Here is a 16,132-nt window from a genome sequence, read left to right on the forward strand (position 1 = left end):
TTAGTCACATATACAAGTAGTGCAATTATATTCATTCTATATATTGTGTTGTGTATCATTCACATTTTTGTAGAAATTGGTAATTTTTGGACTAAATATGGCTGCCGCCTCTTTGCAAGAGAATGAACCTGACTCAACGGTTTATGAATCAAGAACTTCTTTCTTAAATTTGTTGGAAGAAAAACAAAGAGCTTTGAATAAGAAAGCTTTGCTGCACAGGTATTGCATTTTACTGTAATTCTTATGTGTTATTATGCATAATAGTTATTGTGGTTTTTAATTTTTATCTTGAGGAGAGGAAAGCCAACAGGACAGATTAGCAGCCCCATGGTGAATCATTTTGATCATATGATCAACTATTTTATTGAACCAGCTGCAATGACCTGGATGGTGGATAGTAGCCTACCGACGATAATGTGGACGGCTCTCCATGGATTCTGAATATTAAGACTTAAAAGTATAAATCAGCTGCTTGATCTGACCGACTAAAATACATCGCCCATTTAGAATTACACTTTTTTAACAGTATTCTCTCCTGGGATAAATATGAAATGTTATTATTTGTGGACTCATTACTTATCGATCTTAGGATCGGTGAGTATGTTGATAGGTATTTGTCTGTTAGACACTTTCGCGTATGTTACGCGATATCTCACGAAAGCGATGTTGAATCTCCTCCAAATTATGCATGTGCATTTATCATATCTCGGACCAGAAGCCTATTGATTTTGAATGAATTATGTCGTATAATTAGCAAATTATTAATTATTTAGTGATGAGCAAATGAATCGAAACCGCACTTTCTGTTTTGGGGGATCCCCTGACTTTCGATCGGTATGTCTTCAGTCTCTGACCGATATTCTCGTTATAAACTTAGTCTTTAGCGCACTCAGTTTGCATCATAGTTCATCCACACTCTCACCACCTCACCCCGTAGGTCATACAAACAGAGAACGATTTCTGCCCTTCCAAAGATAGTATCTCTTCACTTATCAGTATGTGCTTGACTAGAGAATTGTTCAGAATAAACACGTCTCTTAAAAAATTTATCGGTTAGCTACTTTCATAGTCAGATTGAAAGATGTGATCCACTATATGATTACACTCTCTTATCACAGTATCACCCTCTACCTTTCCTCTCTCAGAGTAAAACCAAAATATTATCCTATTATTTTTCCCTTTGTTTCAGATTTGTCTACATTGCGAGATTAGCACCTGAACTAGCTGACAAACAAGAATTGGAAGTTTATTATGAAAATCTGTTCAACAACTTAAAAGTAAGTAAAACATATATGTATAGAAGTCCAATGTTTAATTTTGTAGATGGGAAAGCCGAAAGATTGCTTAACCAAACCTCTATGCCAGGGGTGTGCAACATTTCTCGTCGGTGGGCCATATAACTAACTTCTGACATACAGCTGGGCCACACAAAAAATTCGTTCTTTCATGTACACAACGAATCAAAAAACGAGAATATCGGTCAGAGACCGAAGACTCATAGATCGAAAGTTAGGGATCCCCTAAAACAGCGCTCTTACTTCATAGTGACACCTTGTGTCCCATCACTAATTAATAAATAACTCGCTAATTATACGACATAACTCATCCAAAATCAATAGGCTTCTGGTTCGAGATATGATGAATGCACATGCGAAATCTGGAGCAGATTTAATCTCGCTTTCGTGAGATATCGCGTGCATCTAACAGACAAACGGACAAATATCTATCAACATACTTACTGATTAAAATCTATAAGGAATAAGCGACAACCAGTGTGCTGGAGGAAAGGCAATAGAAGAGAATGAAGCTATCGCTTACCTTCCACCAGGCAAAACGGCAATTTAGTGCAGCGCAGCAATATACAGCAGCTGGGCCACACAAAAAATTAGTTTTCCATATAAACAAAGAATTAAAATATTAGAGGCAACCAGAGCACCTCGGGAGAGACAATAGAATTCGGTTATTGCTTACACTTTCAGTAATGAAGGCAGATTTAACGCAGCAACTAGACTAGAGTCAAAATCAATTTGCATTTTCAACCATTTGAGTACCTTTTTAAACGTGAACTGTCGGATTAAGGAAACAATAACGCTTCTATCTGCCGTGTGCTCAACAGGCACATTCGGTCATACACCTATTTGCTTGCAAAATTTACCCTGTTTGCAGGTTATCCTTAAGAGTAAATTGCCCATGGTTGAGGACCTCGCTAACGGGTGTCCATAAAGTCCCTTCACAATTCCAATTTTGTTATAAAGTCAGTTTTCAATATATCTTAACCAGGTTTGTTATATATTCACTTTATTTAATACATCTGTGAGGGCCAAAACAATATTTGGTATTGATAAATTCCCTTTACAATTCTGTGAAAATTTTTAAGACTTTATGGACACCCTATTTATCATAACAGGACGATTAAGGTATATATTTCTTATCTAATATCAAATAATTGTTCCTACAGCACCAGCACCAAGGTGAAGATGCCACTGGAATTCTACTTGTTTATCCAAGTTATGTTGTTCATCTGATCGAGTCATCCATAGAAATGGTCCACGGTGTCATCAGAGACCTTCAAAAAATGTCTTCGAAGGGGAACGCTCTTCTTGTTGACCCGAAAATCCTTCTAATAAGCCATGATGTACCGACAAGGTGAGCAAATAATAATATGTTCATAATTTGCTAAATAAAATTTTTTCCATAAGAATGACAAAAGTCCTTCCTTGAGAGGAATTCCTTCCCATGGGCTTAGTGATTAAAGCGTTGCAATCATCACGTAGGAAATGCAGATTGAAAATATTTGGATCAGACCACAGACTACTACCCCACCTAGGGTTGTACGGCACATTGGGCAAATAATGTCGATCCAGAATTGTTTAGTCCTTCTGGAAATAGTACTCGCGCATCTCATTGGCCGCTTATTTAATGCTTTGTTTAAATGACAAGTGACAAATACAATGCATTTTTATTTACTATTGTATATATATATGTATTCTTTGGCGCTCCCGTAGTATGTGCCGGAACGTAGTATGTGTACCAGGTTAGGGTTAGGCCATAATTTTATTCCAATTTTCCTTATTTTAGTTCTATTACGAGATTGGGGACAAGCCAAGTGACTTCCGTAGTGTATTTGTATCTGAAATAATGGCCTAACCTTAACCTGATACATATACTACGATCCGGGGTCCGCCATCTTGTTGCAAATACTACGGGAGTACCTATTCTTTTATTTAACACTCACTCAGTACAGGTGGTCAGCGTCAGTAAGTTTCTGTCAATTTCAGTAAATTTCATAGGTTTCGTCAATATGCTGTGAGTTTCACATAAATATCCTTCGTTCATAGCAAGATTAAGCAGGATATAAAAAAGTAGATATGCAGACAATATAAATTCTTATATTTATATAACTTTGAAATGTTACAGTACAATACACACCTAATATAGGGAGGTCAATCAGCCCTCCAACATGATATATTCCATTGTTTTGTACACATTCAATACAATGCAACACTTGTATCAAAATCCTGGTTGCGTTGTTGTATGTAGCGAACCTTTGTTTTTATGGCTCCATTGTGACCTATGTGGTCTTATTGTTTTATCACAAAAAAGAAAATGTGATATAGGATATTTTACCGGCACCGTGTGAATATAGGTGAATGAAATGATAAATTAGTAAATGATATTGAATATAAAGATAGTTGAAATAAATATAAAAAGGAAGTTGAGAATTGAAGACCTTGATTTGGAAAAATAATTATTCGGTTATTTCTGTCAAAATTTCGTGAAACTGGGGTTCTAGTCAAAATTTCATCTCAAATTAATCAGAAAATGTTTGTCAAGGCTAAGAAGAGTTCTCTTGTTCATTTACCAGTTCATGTTAGGTGTGGGAATTTCTAATCCATCATATGGTTTTAACATAGAGGGAAGGATAAATCAACTAATATTAAGATACTCATGATTCAGTATGGGCCTACATATGAAATGAGCTTTTTTTTTCTTTATGTGAGTCTGTTCCAAATTCTTAGACTGGCTATATCAGATAAGCATTTCATTCATACTGTATTAAAATATTGTAATGCAATGGAGGATCGCTAAGCTTTTTTGCTGTTGTACAATACAGCTTCCTTCACCATTAAGTTCATACATCTGAGACAAATACCTGGCTTTCTCATAGCTGTCCTGAAGTGATATTCCGACGAGAGACTGAGATGAGCCTTACCACTGGTACTGGGCTTTTTTAGGCGGAAATCGCCGCTATCTTGTTTTTTTTCGTCCGTTCTTTATTGAAGCCATTGAAGATTCTGAAATCATCAGGTATTCGAAAATGCCAAGCCCAACTTACAACTGACTCATATTTTCAATTTTCCTCAGACTATATCAGCAATGGACGTATCGTGTGCTCAATATCACAGCAAGTGGCGAGGGGTACGAACAAGGCAAACAAAGTGTGGAATCTCTCGCTGTTGAATGTGTCACCACCTTACTCAAATTCGGAGTCTTTATTTTGAAATCACCAAAGTTCAATGTAAGTATAGTCGTAAAGCTGGCAGGATATCTAAAACATGTGCCAATTGTGCACACTCTATCAAACATTGGTCCTTCGAATTAAGGTTTATATTTGGTTACTTTGGCTCTCACCCATCACTGAAATTTATGTTTACCGCTGAATTATTCAGGCTGTCGGAAGTTTGGCATATTTTCGATTGAGTCATAGTATGTGTTTTTTAACTTTCAGAAATTAGTCAGAATTTTCCACAGAAAAAAAAGGGAATCAAGTTTTTTGATCTCAACACCCCAGGCCCAGGGTGTAATAAATTGGCTAGGCCAGTGATTCTCAAACTTCTTGGTATTGCGACGCCCTCCAAAAAATATGGCCAAGCTGCGACTCCCCGTGAAAAAACGTCTGGATACCTTTCAATAAGAGACCTCTTTTACAATGAGTTTTATTAAAATTATGCCTGAAGAGAACTGCCGTGGTGTAATTATTCAATATCTGTTTAGGTCAATGCGCAGACGAAGTGCTGAACGTTGCTCAACAACGCTTGATGTGCCCATGTTCATGAAATTAGAAATGAACGACATGCATGGCTCGATCTGATCCAGCCTGTGTGATGTCATAATTAGAACAGTATTGGATGATACGTGGCGTTTGTGAGGTCACATATATTTAAGGTCGATCGTTTTGAAAATTAATATATTCAATTCTAGTTCTCAAGTATGATTCAAACTTGAATAACAAAAATTTTGACTTTTTCTACACACCCGAGTCGAAACCAACAAAAAAAGAAAAATTTCGCGACGCTCAGTTTGAGCACCCCGGGACTGGGCCATTGGTTCTCAACCTTTTTTCTCGTGCGGCCCACTTTCGTTTCACAAAAATTCTGTGGCCTATCAACTTTGCCCCTTCCGCTTCCGCAAAAAAATTGCCCCTTCCGCTTTTTTACTCAAAATTAAGAATCATCCATCATTGCTATTTCAATCAAATTATACCTTTTCATCAATAACTACAGCAATTTTTGATAAATAAGTTTATGGCCCATCTGAGAATGGTCCTGTGGCCCGACAGTGGGTCATAGCCCGCTTGTTGAATGGGCTAGGCATTGCCGAACAGAAAAGATTCCGAATCTTACAATATATACGGTAGTATCTTCTGAGCGGTGGTTGCTCGTAGAGCTTTATTCAGAGTGGACTTGAAACGTTGTATAACAGGGTTTTCCAAACTCGCGTCCAAAGAGTCTGAGCGATCTTTATTTATTGATTTCAATCAAATATCTATTGCTGTCAGAAATCGCAATTAAAATTTAAGGGCTCTTGAAACGACCTACATGTTTGAGGCAGAATTTTAGTCTCTTACCAATATGATGAAACAATTCAGGTCGGAACAAAAAAACAGAAGAATTTAGTAAATGACTTTGTCATGCCAAACCGTTTTACGTTTTACTTTGGAAAATCTGACAATTTAATATGTATTCCAGCTGAAAACTTCAAAAGAAAATCTTCACGAAACAGTACCAGACCTTCTGATTCCACAAGACTTGATTGGATTCCTTCTCAACCAGTCGGAACTGGATACACCCAGTCAATTCATCCGTAGATACGACCAGCCTGTTGATATAACACTAGATGGCGAACTTGTCTGGCCAATACAGGAATCAATCGCGTTCAAACAATTACTTACGGACACTGCGATTTTAACTGCGCAAACTTGAAGCATTCATTTTGATTAAAAACTGTCGCAGCATTCATGTTTCTTGTGTTTTTCTAAAATACTGATTGTCTAAGGATTAATTGTAGACGACTTTTGCAGAATTTATAATGAGTTTGTTACGTTCCAATTTAAAAAATTGCCTTTGTGACTTTTTGCTAAAATATTTTTGAACAGTTTTCTAAAATCCTTCTGATGTCACCAACCGGATTCACTCTACTTTGTTTCTTCAATATAAATTGCAGCATTCAAGTTTTTTTTTCGTATTTTTTTGAAATACTCATTTCACCTTTCCAGCATTTATACAGAATTTTTTTTCAAACTTTTCATAAATTCTTGATGCTTCCCGAAATTCTATTTTATTCTTCCAATATAAAAATGCAGCATTCAAAATGTCTTTTTTAAGCTTTTAATTAAAATGTGTTTGTAGCATATGTGATTACACACTTTTCTAAAATTTTAGGGATTCAATGTTCTTCTATCTCAGTGGTTCTCAAACTTTTTAAACCACGCCCCCTTTTTAAAGTCTCGCGCCTACCTCAAAAATAAGCTACAAATAAATATAGTCTGGCGAAAATAAGTTTCATTTAAAAAACATGTAGCAAATACGTACGTGGATGGAAACACAATCTCTAAACAATCAAGAAATGTTTAGCTTCACGCCCCTCAAAACGCCTTTGTGGATAGCAGCCACTGTTCTTTCTATTTTGAACTGTTTTTTTTTTAACTTTGCTGGAACTTTTTTGTTTGGAGGACATGTGTATGCACAAATAATACTGGCCTAGGTTTCCCACACTCTTTAGCCGCGAACCCGCTTTTGTATATAAATTACTGTGTCTAACAAACGAGACTTTAATAGCAAGGATCGCCGTAACAACTCTCTTTCTTATTGTTAAGGAGGTTTCATAACGGTGCTCCTGAAGTATGCGAACCAAGATGGCGGACATCGGACATGGGTAACAGGTTAGGGTAGGCCATAATTTTTTTCCAATTTTCCTTATTTCAGTCCTATTATCAGTTCGAAGACTAGCCAAGAGCCTCCCGTAGTATTTATACCTAAAATTATGGCCTAACCTAGTTCCGATGTCCGCCATCTTGTTTCGCATACTTCGGGAGCCCCATCATAACAATTTAGGCCTACGATCCACATGTGTACCTTTTTTTAATTGATACACCTTTAAGCTAGATGAGAAACACAATTTCTAGCAAGACACACAAATTTATTAAAACAGAAATATTAAAATTAATGCATGTTATGTATGTACTTATGCTTCTTTGTGAGTGGAAGATCGCACATAGCAAAAAAATAGACCTTGCTAAAAACTGGGGAATTGTATGCATGAATGAAAGTGTTCAGGGCTTGAATTGAGTGAACTATTGTTACTGATATCAGAATATTAAAAGTTTGTGTCAAAGGCCAAGGAGAGTAGAGATTCTGAAGCCTGAATTTCATGCTTGAAAAACTGTCGAGCATGAAAAAAAATTTCAAAATTTTATACGTCACATCACATACATCGCATAAATAACAACTTGGAGTCAATTTTTTAACTGAACTACAACCAGAATTGATAAAAGCTCACAAAATTGCAAATTACCCAAAATCAATATTTTATTATCCCATAAGTTTGAAGTGTGATTTCTCGAAATGAAATAAAATACCGCTTCATGATTTAATTCTTACTCAATTACTTACTCAACATAAATGATATAACACATTTTTTGGAATTGATTTTTGACAGCTTGAAGTCAAAAACGGACTACCTCACTCAGACAACTTAGTGTAATACAATACTCAACACAAAATATAAAGTCTTAAATTTTACTGGGTCCTATTAAAAGAGGTTACAAAACTACAAAACTTTAAAAAAAAGTTTTAATTTCCTCCAGTTTTTAGCAAGACATGAAAAATTATGGCTTCTTTGTGCATGAACTAAAAAAGATGCTGAAATGGTAAAAATTTGTACAAAGTTACAAAATTGAAGAAAATAGTACGAAAGAGGGTTAAAAGGAACGTTAAAGAGTTAAATTATGTGAAGACTAATTAATTAGTTATTGAAACAATTCTAGAAAAAATAAAATCAAAGTATGTATATATGTACAAATGGATCATGAAATATAGGAAAAAATATGCATTTTGGGGCTCTGTGAGACCAACTGAGCTCTATGTGTTTGTGTTGTTAACCCTCTGAAAATAAGCACAATTATTTGAAGTAATTATTGTAAGTATGCAGCAAGCCCTTAGACAACAAAAATGACTTGAGGCAATTCTTTTTATCCTTTTCGTTATGCGAAAGTTTCCTGGGCATTTAAGCCAAATTAAAATCTGGAATTAGGAGCAAAAAAGTATTCAAAACCTTTATCGAATGGTTTGAACAGATATACTATAAAATTTAGTCATTTATTAAATGTTTAAAATCTGCCAAGAGTGGTATAAAAGGGTTGCGTTGAACTCAGCCATAAACGACATATGAAAAAGACATTTTGTACTAAAATATAACGAAAAATAAAATATAACCAATTAGTGTGTTGATCAAGTATGACGAAAACAGCAAAATAGAGTTTCTTAAAAATGTTATCAAACGGAGTAAAAATGAAAAGTATTAATCATTCAAATGTTCAAAGCTGCAAGAAGAATGCGTAGGGTTATGTGAAACTTAACTACAAACGTCACATAAAAAGACATTTTGTAAGGAAAACATGAAAGTATAAAAACGTGTAATTAGGTACTAGAACATAAACCTCAAAATTGGAACAATTTGGAATCAATTAATTTCAATGTAATATAAAATTAGTCATGGAACCATTTTGTCAATGCAACATGGCAAGCATGATGTAATTGCTGAGAAGTTGAAGATCAGCAGGCAAGTACTTGAGCAGCCATGGGTAGGAAGGATTACCATATTTATCCCGAAAAAAAAGCGTTGAAGCAGTTCAATAGGTCATTAATCTTAAAATACGATGAGACCCATTTTGTCAACAGGACAAGCATGTTGTATACGCTATAAAAGTTTGAAGTTCAGCAGGCAAGTACTTTAGCAGCCATGGATAGGAAGGATTTATCTTGGAAAAGGGTGTTGAAACAGTTATCAATAGTTCCATTCTATTTTTAAAATATGATGAGAGGCAATTTTTCATAGGGCCAAGCATGATGTATATGCTGAGGAGTTATAGTTCAGCAGGCAAATACTTAAGCAGTCATGGGTAAAAAGAATTTTCAAATTTCTTCTGGAAGGAAATATTGCAGGTGCTACTTATAGTTTTTACATATTCAATTTCTGAAATAATATGTCGATATGCCGCACATAAAATCATTGATACTAGGTACAGCAGGGGTGGGCAGATGAGGGACCGTGGGCCGGGTCTGGCTCACTTGTGCCTACTGAAATGACGACTATAGTTTTTATGAATATAAATTTCCGACACAATGACGCAGATTGTTACATTGTGTTGTTCTTGTTATTATGTAAACGTTAGTCTATCTTTTGTAAATAAACTGTTTTTATTAAAGATATTTGAACATCCGGCCCAGTAACAGAGTCCATTATCTGTAACTGGCCCACTCAGAAAAGTAATCGCCTACCCCTGGAGTACAGTGAATCAATGCAAGATGTATTCACATAAGCACACCTATTGTTGGTGCATTGAAACTCCCAAGATATGAAAAACAATCAAGTAATCTTTACAGGCAAGTATTTGAACATGTTGGATTTACCTCATAGGATAGCAAATCCAAAATGATGTTTATGGCATCTAACTGGTCACAAAAATGAATCATACAAAGAAATAAATACTTAAGTGAGAAGTAGAAGGATAAAAATAAACTAACATGGACAAGTATTGGGAACTGGTTGCATTTTTGAATCATTACCCTGTTGGTTGAGTTAATAAGATGGGTGTGTGTGAAACTATAGCCTTTTATCAGTCACTAGAGTAGGTCAGGTAAAAAGTAATTGATAATTGAAATGCGGAAAAAATTTCTGATAATTAGCAGGCAAGCTTGTGAGCAGCTGATATAATCTTTTTGATTTTCATAGCCGAATCTCAAAGTCGAGGAAATACAAAAGCAATCCATGAAGAGTTAAGAGCGTTACTTCATACAATTTGTACAACTTTCTTAAATAAAAAATGGAGGCAAGCTCCTGAGAAGCTGATATGATTTTTAAAAATCCCTTTGTAGGATCATCCATCAGAAGAATGCAATATTAATTTATAAAGTTTTAAAGCCAAAAAGTGGGGTCTTGTGTAGTTTAGTACCACAATAACTTCTGTTGGGTGCGGCATAACGATTTTTGCATATGTCATTCCTAACCTCCACCTGACTATGTCATCCAATATTACAATCGCAAAATATATGGACGGACGTCCAAAACGTGCAGGCGATCACACGAAATCGAGCAAGCTATTTCTCACATTTTCTTGTCGTAACGATCCCAATATGAATGAGATCGCAGGCATTAGTGAGTTTGTTATCGCCGGCACAGATGCCATTTCGAGCGATTGTAGCGATACTTTGGCAAGATATATGACATTGTTGTGACGTCGAAGTGACGTAATTTTTAGATGACGTAGTCAGGAAGATTACATAATCTAAGTAAATATGGTTATGACAAGCCCACTGGAAGTACTTGTGGTATTAAACTATACTAGACCCAAAAATGGGTGCTCCCGAAGTATGCGAACCAAGATGGCGGACATCGGAACGTAACATGGGTAACAGGTTAGGGTTAGGCGATAATTTTTTCCAATTTTCCTTATTTTAGTCCTATTATCATTTCGAAGACTAGCCAAGAGCCTCCCGTAGTATTTATACCTAAAATTATCGCCTAACCCTAACCTAGTACACATATTACATTCCGATGTCCGCCATCTTGGTTCGCATACTTCGGGAGCCCCCAAAAATGTCTGCAAATTAAATAAAAAAGTTTTATTTCAGTGTACACAGGTATGTACACTTTGCGTTCAATAACTGCTGACCATGAGTGTGATTATACAATGATAAGGCAAGACAAACAGCAAAGTAAAACGGAGATATTTCGTTTTATAATCATGTCCAATGTACAGTATTATTAAATAACATTGCCATTATAATAATGTGAAGACTTGTTTTACAACTTTCAAATATTTATGCGGTACAGCGTGCATTTAATATAACCATATAAAGAAATTAAAAAAAAAAGGATAGAAGCCTCATAGCCCTGGGTTCAAATAATTGAGGAAGTATTTCACATCGCAGAATGTCTGTGAACATCAAAACGAATGGAACAATCTACAACAAAATAGAACATTTTGTCGCAGTTTCCCCATATCTATCTGTAATTTTTCCATAGTTTTACTGTTGTAAATTCCTTATTTCTTCAATACCGGGATTCTACTTCGTTTCCTGGGTGTCAATGCCTCAGGTTTCAATGATTCAGCAGAACAGTAACGATGACCTGTCAGTTTCTTGTAAGTGTAGGCTCTAGAAAAAAGATTGAGGTAAGTATCATGAATATAATATTTAGCTTGTGTTTTGAATTTGAGCATTGGGTATCTAAATTATTAATTCAATTTTACCACTCATTTCAACATTTTTTTAATATTAGACTTGCCAATATATTCGGGCTCATGATTGAGGCTGTCAGGAGGCTGTTTAACTCTGTGCATGGAAGTTAGTTTTGGACATAATAGAATAAAGTCTCATTGACTAACCTCCACAGTTTAAATATTGTCTTCTTCATGTCATGGTTCATTTGTTCTGTCGCCTCATTGGTTGATTTTTTAGTCACATGCTCAAGTCTCCACCAATGCCAGTACTTTCTCAATGTCCAGTGATAGTCCTACAAAATGAATATTTCAAATATGCTTAATCGAATGCTGAAACATGCACACAATCACATGCAGCAATCACCCCTGATAATGCCAATACACAAAAAGAATCTAGTTTTGTGCCTGCAACAACTAGAAAAGCCTAATGTTAAATAAAAGTGCTACTCGTGGTTTCATCCAGTTATTTGTATCGGGCCCTCCTGTATTAAAGGTAGCCCACCGCTAATATGGACCATTGAAAGGTTCAATCATTATTGTAATTATTTCTAATCTTCTTGAAACCCGGGAGTTACAAAAGATGGTTCCAACTCCTCGGAGCCAGAATAATTTAAGATGTCTGATTGACCACCTGGGTCAAAATTGTGAACAGAAACTAGAAAAGCATTCTCGACAGACCAAAGTTATTTTTATCAAAATTTGGTTCTCTCAGAGGTGGGGGTATCTAATTGACAAGTTAGACTATATTAGCCAGCGGGTCCAACAAGAGATCAAAAAGTGTGTATTTTCAAGAAACTTGAGGGTCTAAGAAACGTTCCAAGGTACAAAAAATTGTCATGTAGGATACAGAAAAATGCATTTTTCACATTTCAAACGGGGGAGGTTCTAATCCATGAAACCACCTCTGGAAGGTGGAGTGTAAATTGGGCTTAACTATATTTGCAACTAAGATTTTAAAATGTCAGGTCCAAAATGTCTAGAGTGTAATAAAATGGGTAGGCAATTTCGTAGCCATTAAGATTCTGATTTTATACTAAAGTAATTCCTTACGGTTACTTTTACAGAGCCTTGTTTAGAGTGGGGATTTATAAAACCATTAAAGCTTACCATTTCCACAGCACAGATGATCATTGATGTTTTACTTGACCAGAGATACCAACATCTTTCCAAGAGTTTCTGTCGTTTCTTCCTTGAAAATTGGTTCACCTAAATATTAAAGATGGGGAAGTTTAGAGCAAACTTGGCAGGCTATATCTTCATGTATTTGGAACGAATAATTATTGATATTTATCAGGATTTATCAGGATTTACATATTTATCCAGGGGGAGAGGAAAGGCGATAAGACGGCCTAACCATATGGCAAAACACGGCCTCTCGTCCGGTTACCAGTCCAGGTTGGGTATGGGATTAATTAGCCAGTTATTTGTTTTCGGAAGCCCGTTAGGACGTCACGAAGTTACGTGAACCACCCTACGGCGGCGAGGAGTCCAGCAATCCTCTCGCACATGATCATCCCTGCATGGGATTCGAACCTGCAATCCCACGAAGGGTAATCCGAGATGCGGTGGCGAGCGTATTCCTAGTGCTTAGCACGATGCGCCACACCGCCGAGCCGATTATTATAATAAACACAATAATACCATGAAGCCATAAGATCAATACCAATAAGAATCTCTTTTTTGTGCAACATAAGCTTTTTGTGAATTGTTTTGGACTCTTGCTCCCTTATTAACGCTAAATTTTAGTTGGACTGGGTATGCTTCTACCGGAACAAGCATGATCTGATTCTAACAGACTTTGTGAAATGAAATTAAAAGATGTATGACTAATATACATGAGGATTATTAGCCCGTTGAGCATAAAATATAGATTAATATTTTTTGATAATTTCTATGTCAACGCATAATATGCACCCCCTTATTCTCAAGGCGAAATGTAAACTTGAAAATGCGTATTATACATGGAGAATTAAGGTATATTCGATATTGAGAAATATTATTTTAAAATGTATTCAGCAGGATATTTGGTTTCAGCCATCCTTGATTAAGACATAAAAAAATACCTGATATTTTCCTTTCCATTTGGAAAAGGACCGTTTCCAAATCCACTTTTGTTCGAATCTTCCAACCATGACGTTTCTCTCTTCTCTGATTCGTTGTTTCTCTACACGGTCTGCTGCATATCTTCTCCATTTTGTAATCACATCAAAAGCTAAATCTCGTTCATGCCTTCTTTGTAAATCTCTCTGTAGGGCAATTTAATAAAAGAGGATTGAATGAGGTTGTTACATCAAATCTTTACACAGTTATATAAAGCAGGGGCAACCAAGCGTTAGGGATACGCTTGCAATCGCAATTCTTATTACTTTGCATGAATTCGCAGGCTAGAATCTTGCGAGAGACAATTATGTGCAAGAGGATTACTAGACTTCTCGCCACCGTGGAGTGGTTCATGTAACTGCTGGTCCTGCTTCTCTCAAACAAATGACTCGCCAACTAATTCCAACATGAACCGGACAAGAGTCCATGGTTCCCCATATAATTAAACCGTACCATCGGTTTTCCTCTCCCCTGGGATAAAATGCAAATCCTAAATCTTTGGAGAATAAATGTTGAGAAACGCTGGTTAGCCCTTTCCATGCGATTTTTATTTTTTATTAAATAATCGTATTTGCTACGCCGATTTTATGCATTTGTACCCCCACAACTAATCGATTGACTAGCGAAAAACTAATGATCCTCTGCTGCCCACTGACGGCTCGTTGGAAAGCCTATTTAAAAAACCGGATAGAAAAAAGGCCTTCTTTTTTCTTGGGAGTAGAAACCTCAAACCGTGATAAAAAATAGAAATACTCGCTAAATCCAACTGTTACCGCTTCGTGGTTGGCAAACAATAGCATAATGTCGCTTATGTTAATCTTGAATCAGACTTCTTATCAATAAACTAAAACCCGGAAAAACTAGACCAACAGTTTGCGACCGATTGCTAAATGAAACAATGGGTAACTTAAAGTACCCGCCGCGATCTAGCGAGTTTTGTCGTTGGTACGTATACGTGCCCACCGCACGGTAAAGGTTAAATAGAATTGAATGAACTCTGTTCCGTCCTCTTCCACTTGACAAATTTTAGAATAATTTACAAGTTACAGATTTACATCAAGTTAACAACCCAAACCTACATTTTCTTTAGCTTTGAACCATTTCTTCCAAGATGATTTCAACATTTTGTTGCTCTTTACCTCCATCACGCGGTCACAAGTAACTTCGAGCATTCTGACTTTGCGGAACATTGATTTCCATTGAGTGAAGTAAAACTAAATGACAGGCATAATTGGTATGGTTGACCGGTATCTTGCTAAGCCTTTAGCATACTCTTGCCATAGTAATTCTTTAGGAATACGTACCTTCAACATCAATGTCTCCACTATCTGAACTGCTTGGCTATAACATTTCTTCAGTCTGATGCTTTCTGTTTTCCATATCTTAAGACTGAAAAAGAATAATTTATATTCTATTATAATTGATGAACTAGATTTGTGGTTCGCAAACTTTTTTTATTTGGTTGAGTCTTAAGAATTATAATCTACTAAGATAATACCGACGTCAGAGGCCCGAATACCCATATCATGCTGGAGAAAAAAAATCGTCGATTTCAACCAATTTAACCTTTGAAAATTCACAATCTCAATCCTGGAGGGGGCGGGGCGATATAGCCGACTTTGAGAATCGATGGCAGAGTGATAAAAACGTTGAATCTATCCATGTTAGCATAGTTGGTTAAATATCTCATATCGTTGTCTTGACTTGTCTAATGTGCATCACAACCACAATTCAAATCCCATCACCTCACTCAGGTTGTAACAATGTGGTTAGGCAATACTGAACCGGTAAAATTCCAGCTCTTCCTTGCACTTGTATTACAATAATGGTAAATTAGTCAAGTCAGTAGTTTATTTTATCACATGCCTAAAGTACACATTGAACAAACATAATTAGGAAAAATGAAAAAAAATGCATTTCATTGTGAAGGGACCCTATGAGTGAGTCTAACATAAATCATACAGAGGAAAAAGTGAACTGACTTAACCAGTAACTCTTTCATGATTGACTTGCACCATATTTACTTTATATTTCCTAAATTGAATTCATTCAACAAGTCATGATGATATCATCTAATTCTTATTTTTAATATTTTATTAACGTTATCTGTTTGTAAATAAATAAACACGGTGTCGTTGACACGATGATGTGGATCCTACTCAATTGCGAAATATTTTATGCTTCAGTATTCAATTGATTTTTGCATTATCATTATATTTGTTTAATTGTGTACAATATTTCATGCACGACGAAATAAAACTTCTGAGTTCTGAGTCGAACATAGAATACTAGCAAAATCCGAACTTTGAG

At 36.0% G+C, this 16,132-nt stretch overlaps 2 protein-coding genes across 2 annotated transcripts in view; one reads left to right on the plus strand and one right to left on the minus strand.

The window, feature by feature from the left end:
• Positions 1-39: 39 nt before the first annotated feature.
• On the plus strand, positions 40-7,050 carry LOC120330679 (testis-expressed protein 47-like). The gene is made up of 5 exons (XM_039397566.2): positions 40-219; positions 1,190-1,277; positions 2,459-2,646; positions 4,366-4,519; positions 5,970-7,050. Exons 1-5 carry the CDS (start codon positions 98-100, stop codon positions 6,201-6,203), a joined length of 786 nt encoding a protein of 261 aa, XP_039253500.2. The 5' UTR covers positions 40-97; the 3' UTR covers positions 6,204-7,050.
• Positions 7,051-7,509: 459 nt separating this feature from the next.
• The window catches only part of LOC120330624 (uncharacterized), a 37,828-nt gene continuing 29,205 nt past the window's right edge, over positions 7,510-16,132 (minus strand). The window contains exons 31-36 of the mRNA XM_078116500.1: positions 15,127-15,211; positions 14,902-15,036; positions 13,786-13,968; positions 12,830-12,928; positions 11,888-12,015; positions 7,510-11,657 (exon numbers count right to left, since the gene is read on the minus strand). Coding sequence (XP_077972626.1) covers positions 11,546-11,657; positions 11,888-12,015; positions 12,830-12,928; positions 13,786-13,968; positions 14,902-15,036; positions 15,127-15,211 — 742 coding nt within the window. The 3' untranslated portion in view covers positions 7,510-11,545. The remainder of the gene's footprint in view (positions 11,658-11,887; positions 12,016-12,829; positions 12,929-13,785; positions 13,969-14,901; positions 15,037-15,126; positions 15,212-16,132) is intronic.

This window comes from Styela clava, chromosome 9 (genome assembly GCF_964204865.1).
Source record: "Styela clava chromosome 9, kaStyClav1.hap1.2, whole genome shotgun sequence".
Taxonomy (NCBI): Eukaryota; Metazoa; Chordata; class Ascidiacea; order Stolidobranchia; family Styelidae; genus Styela; species Styela clava.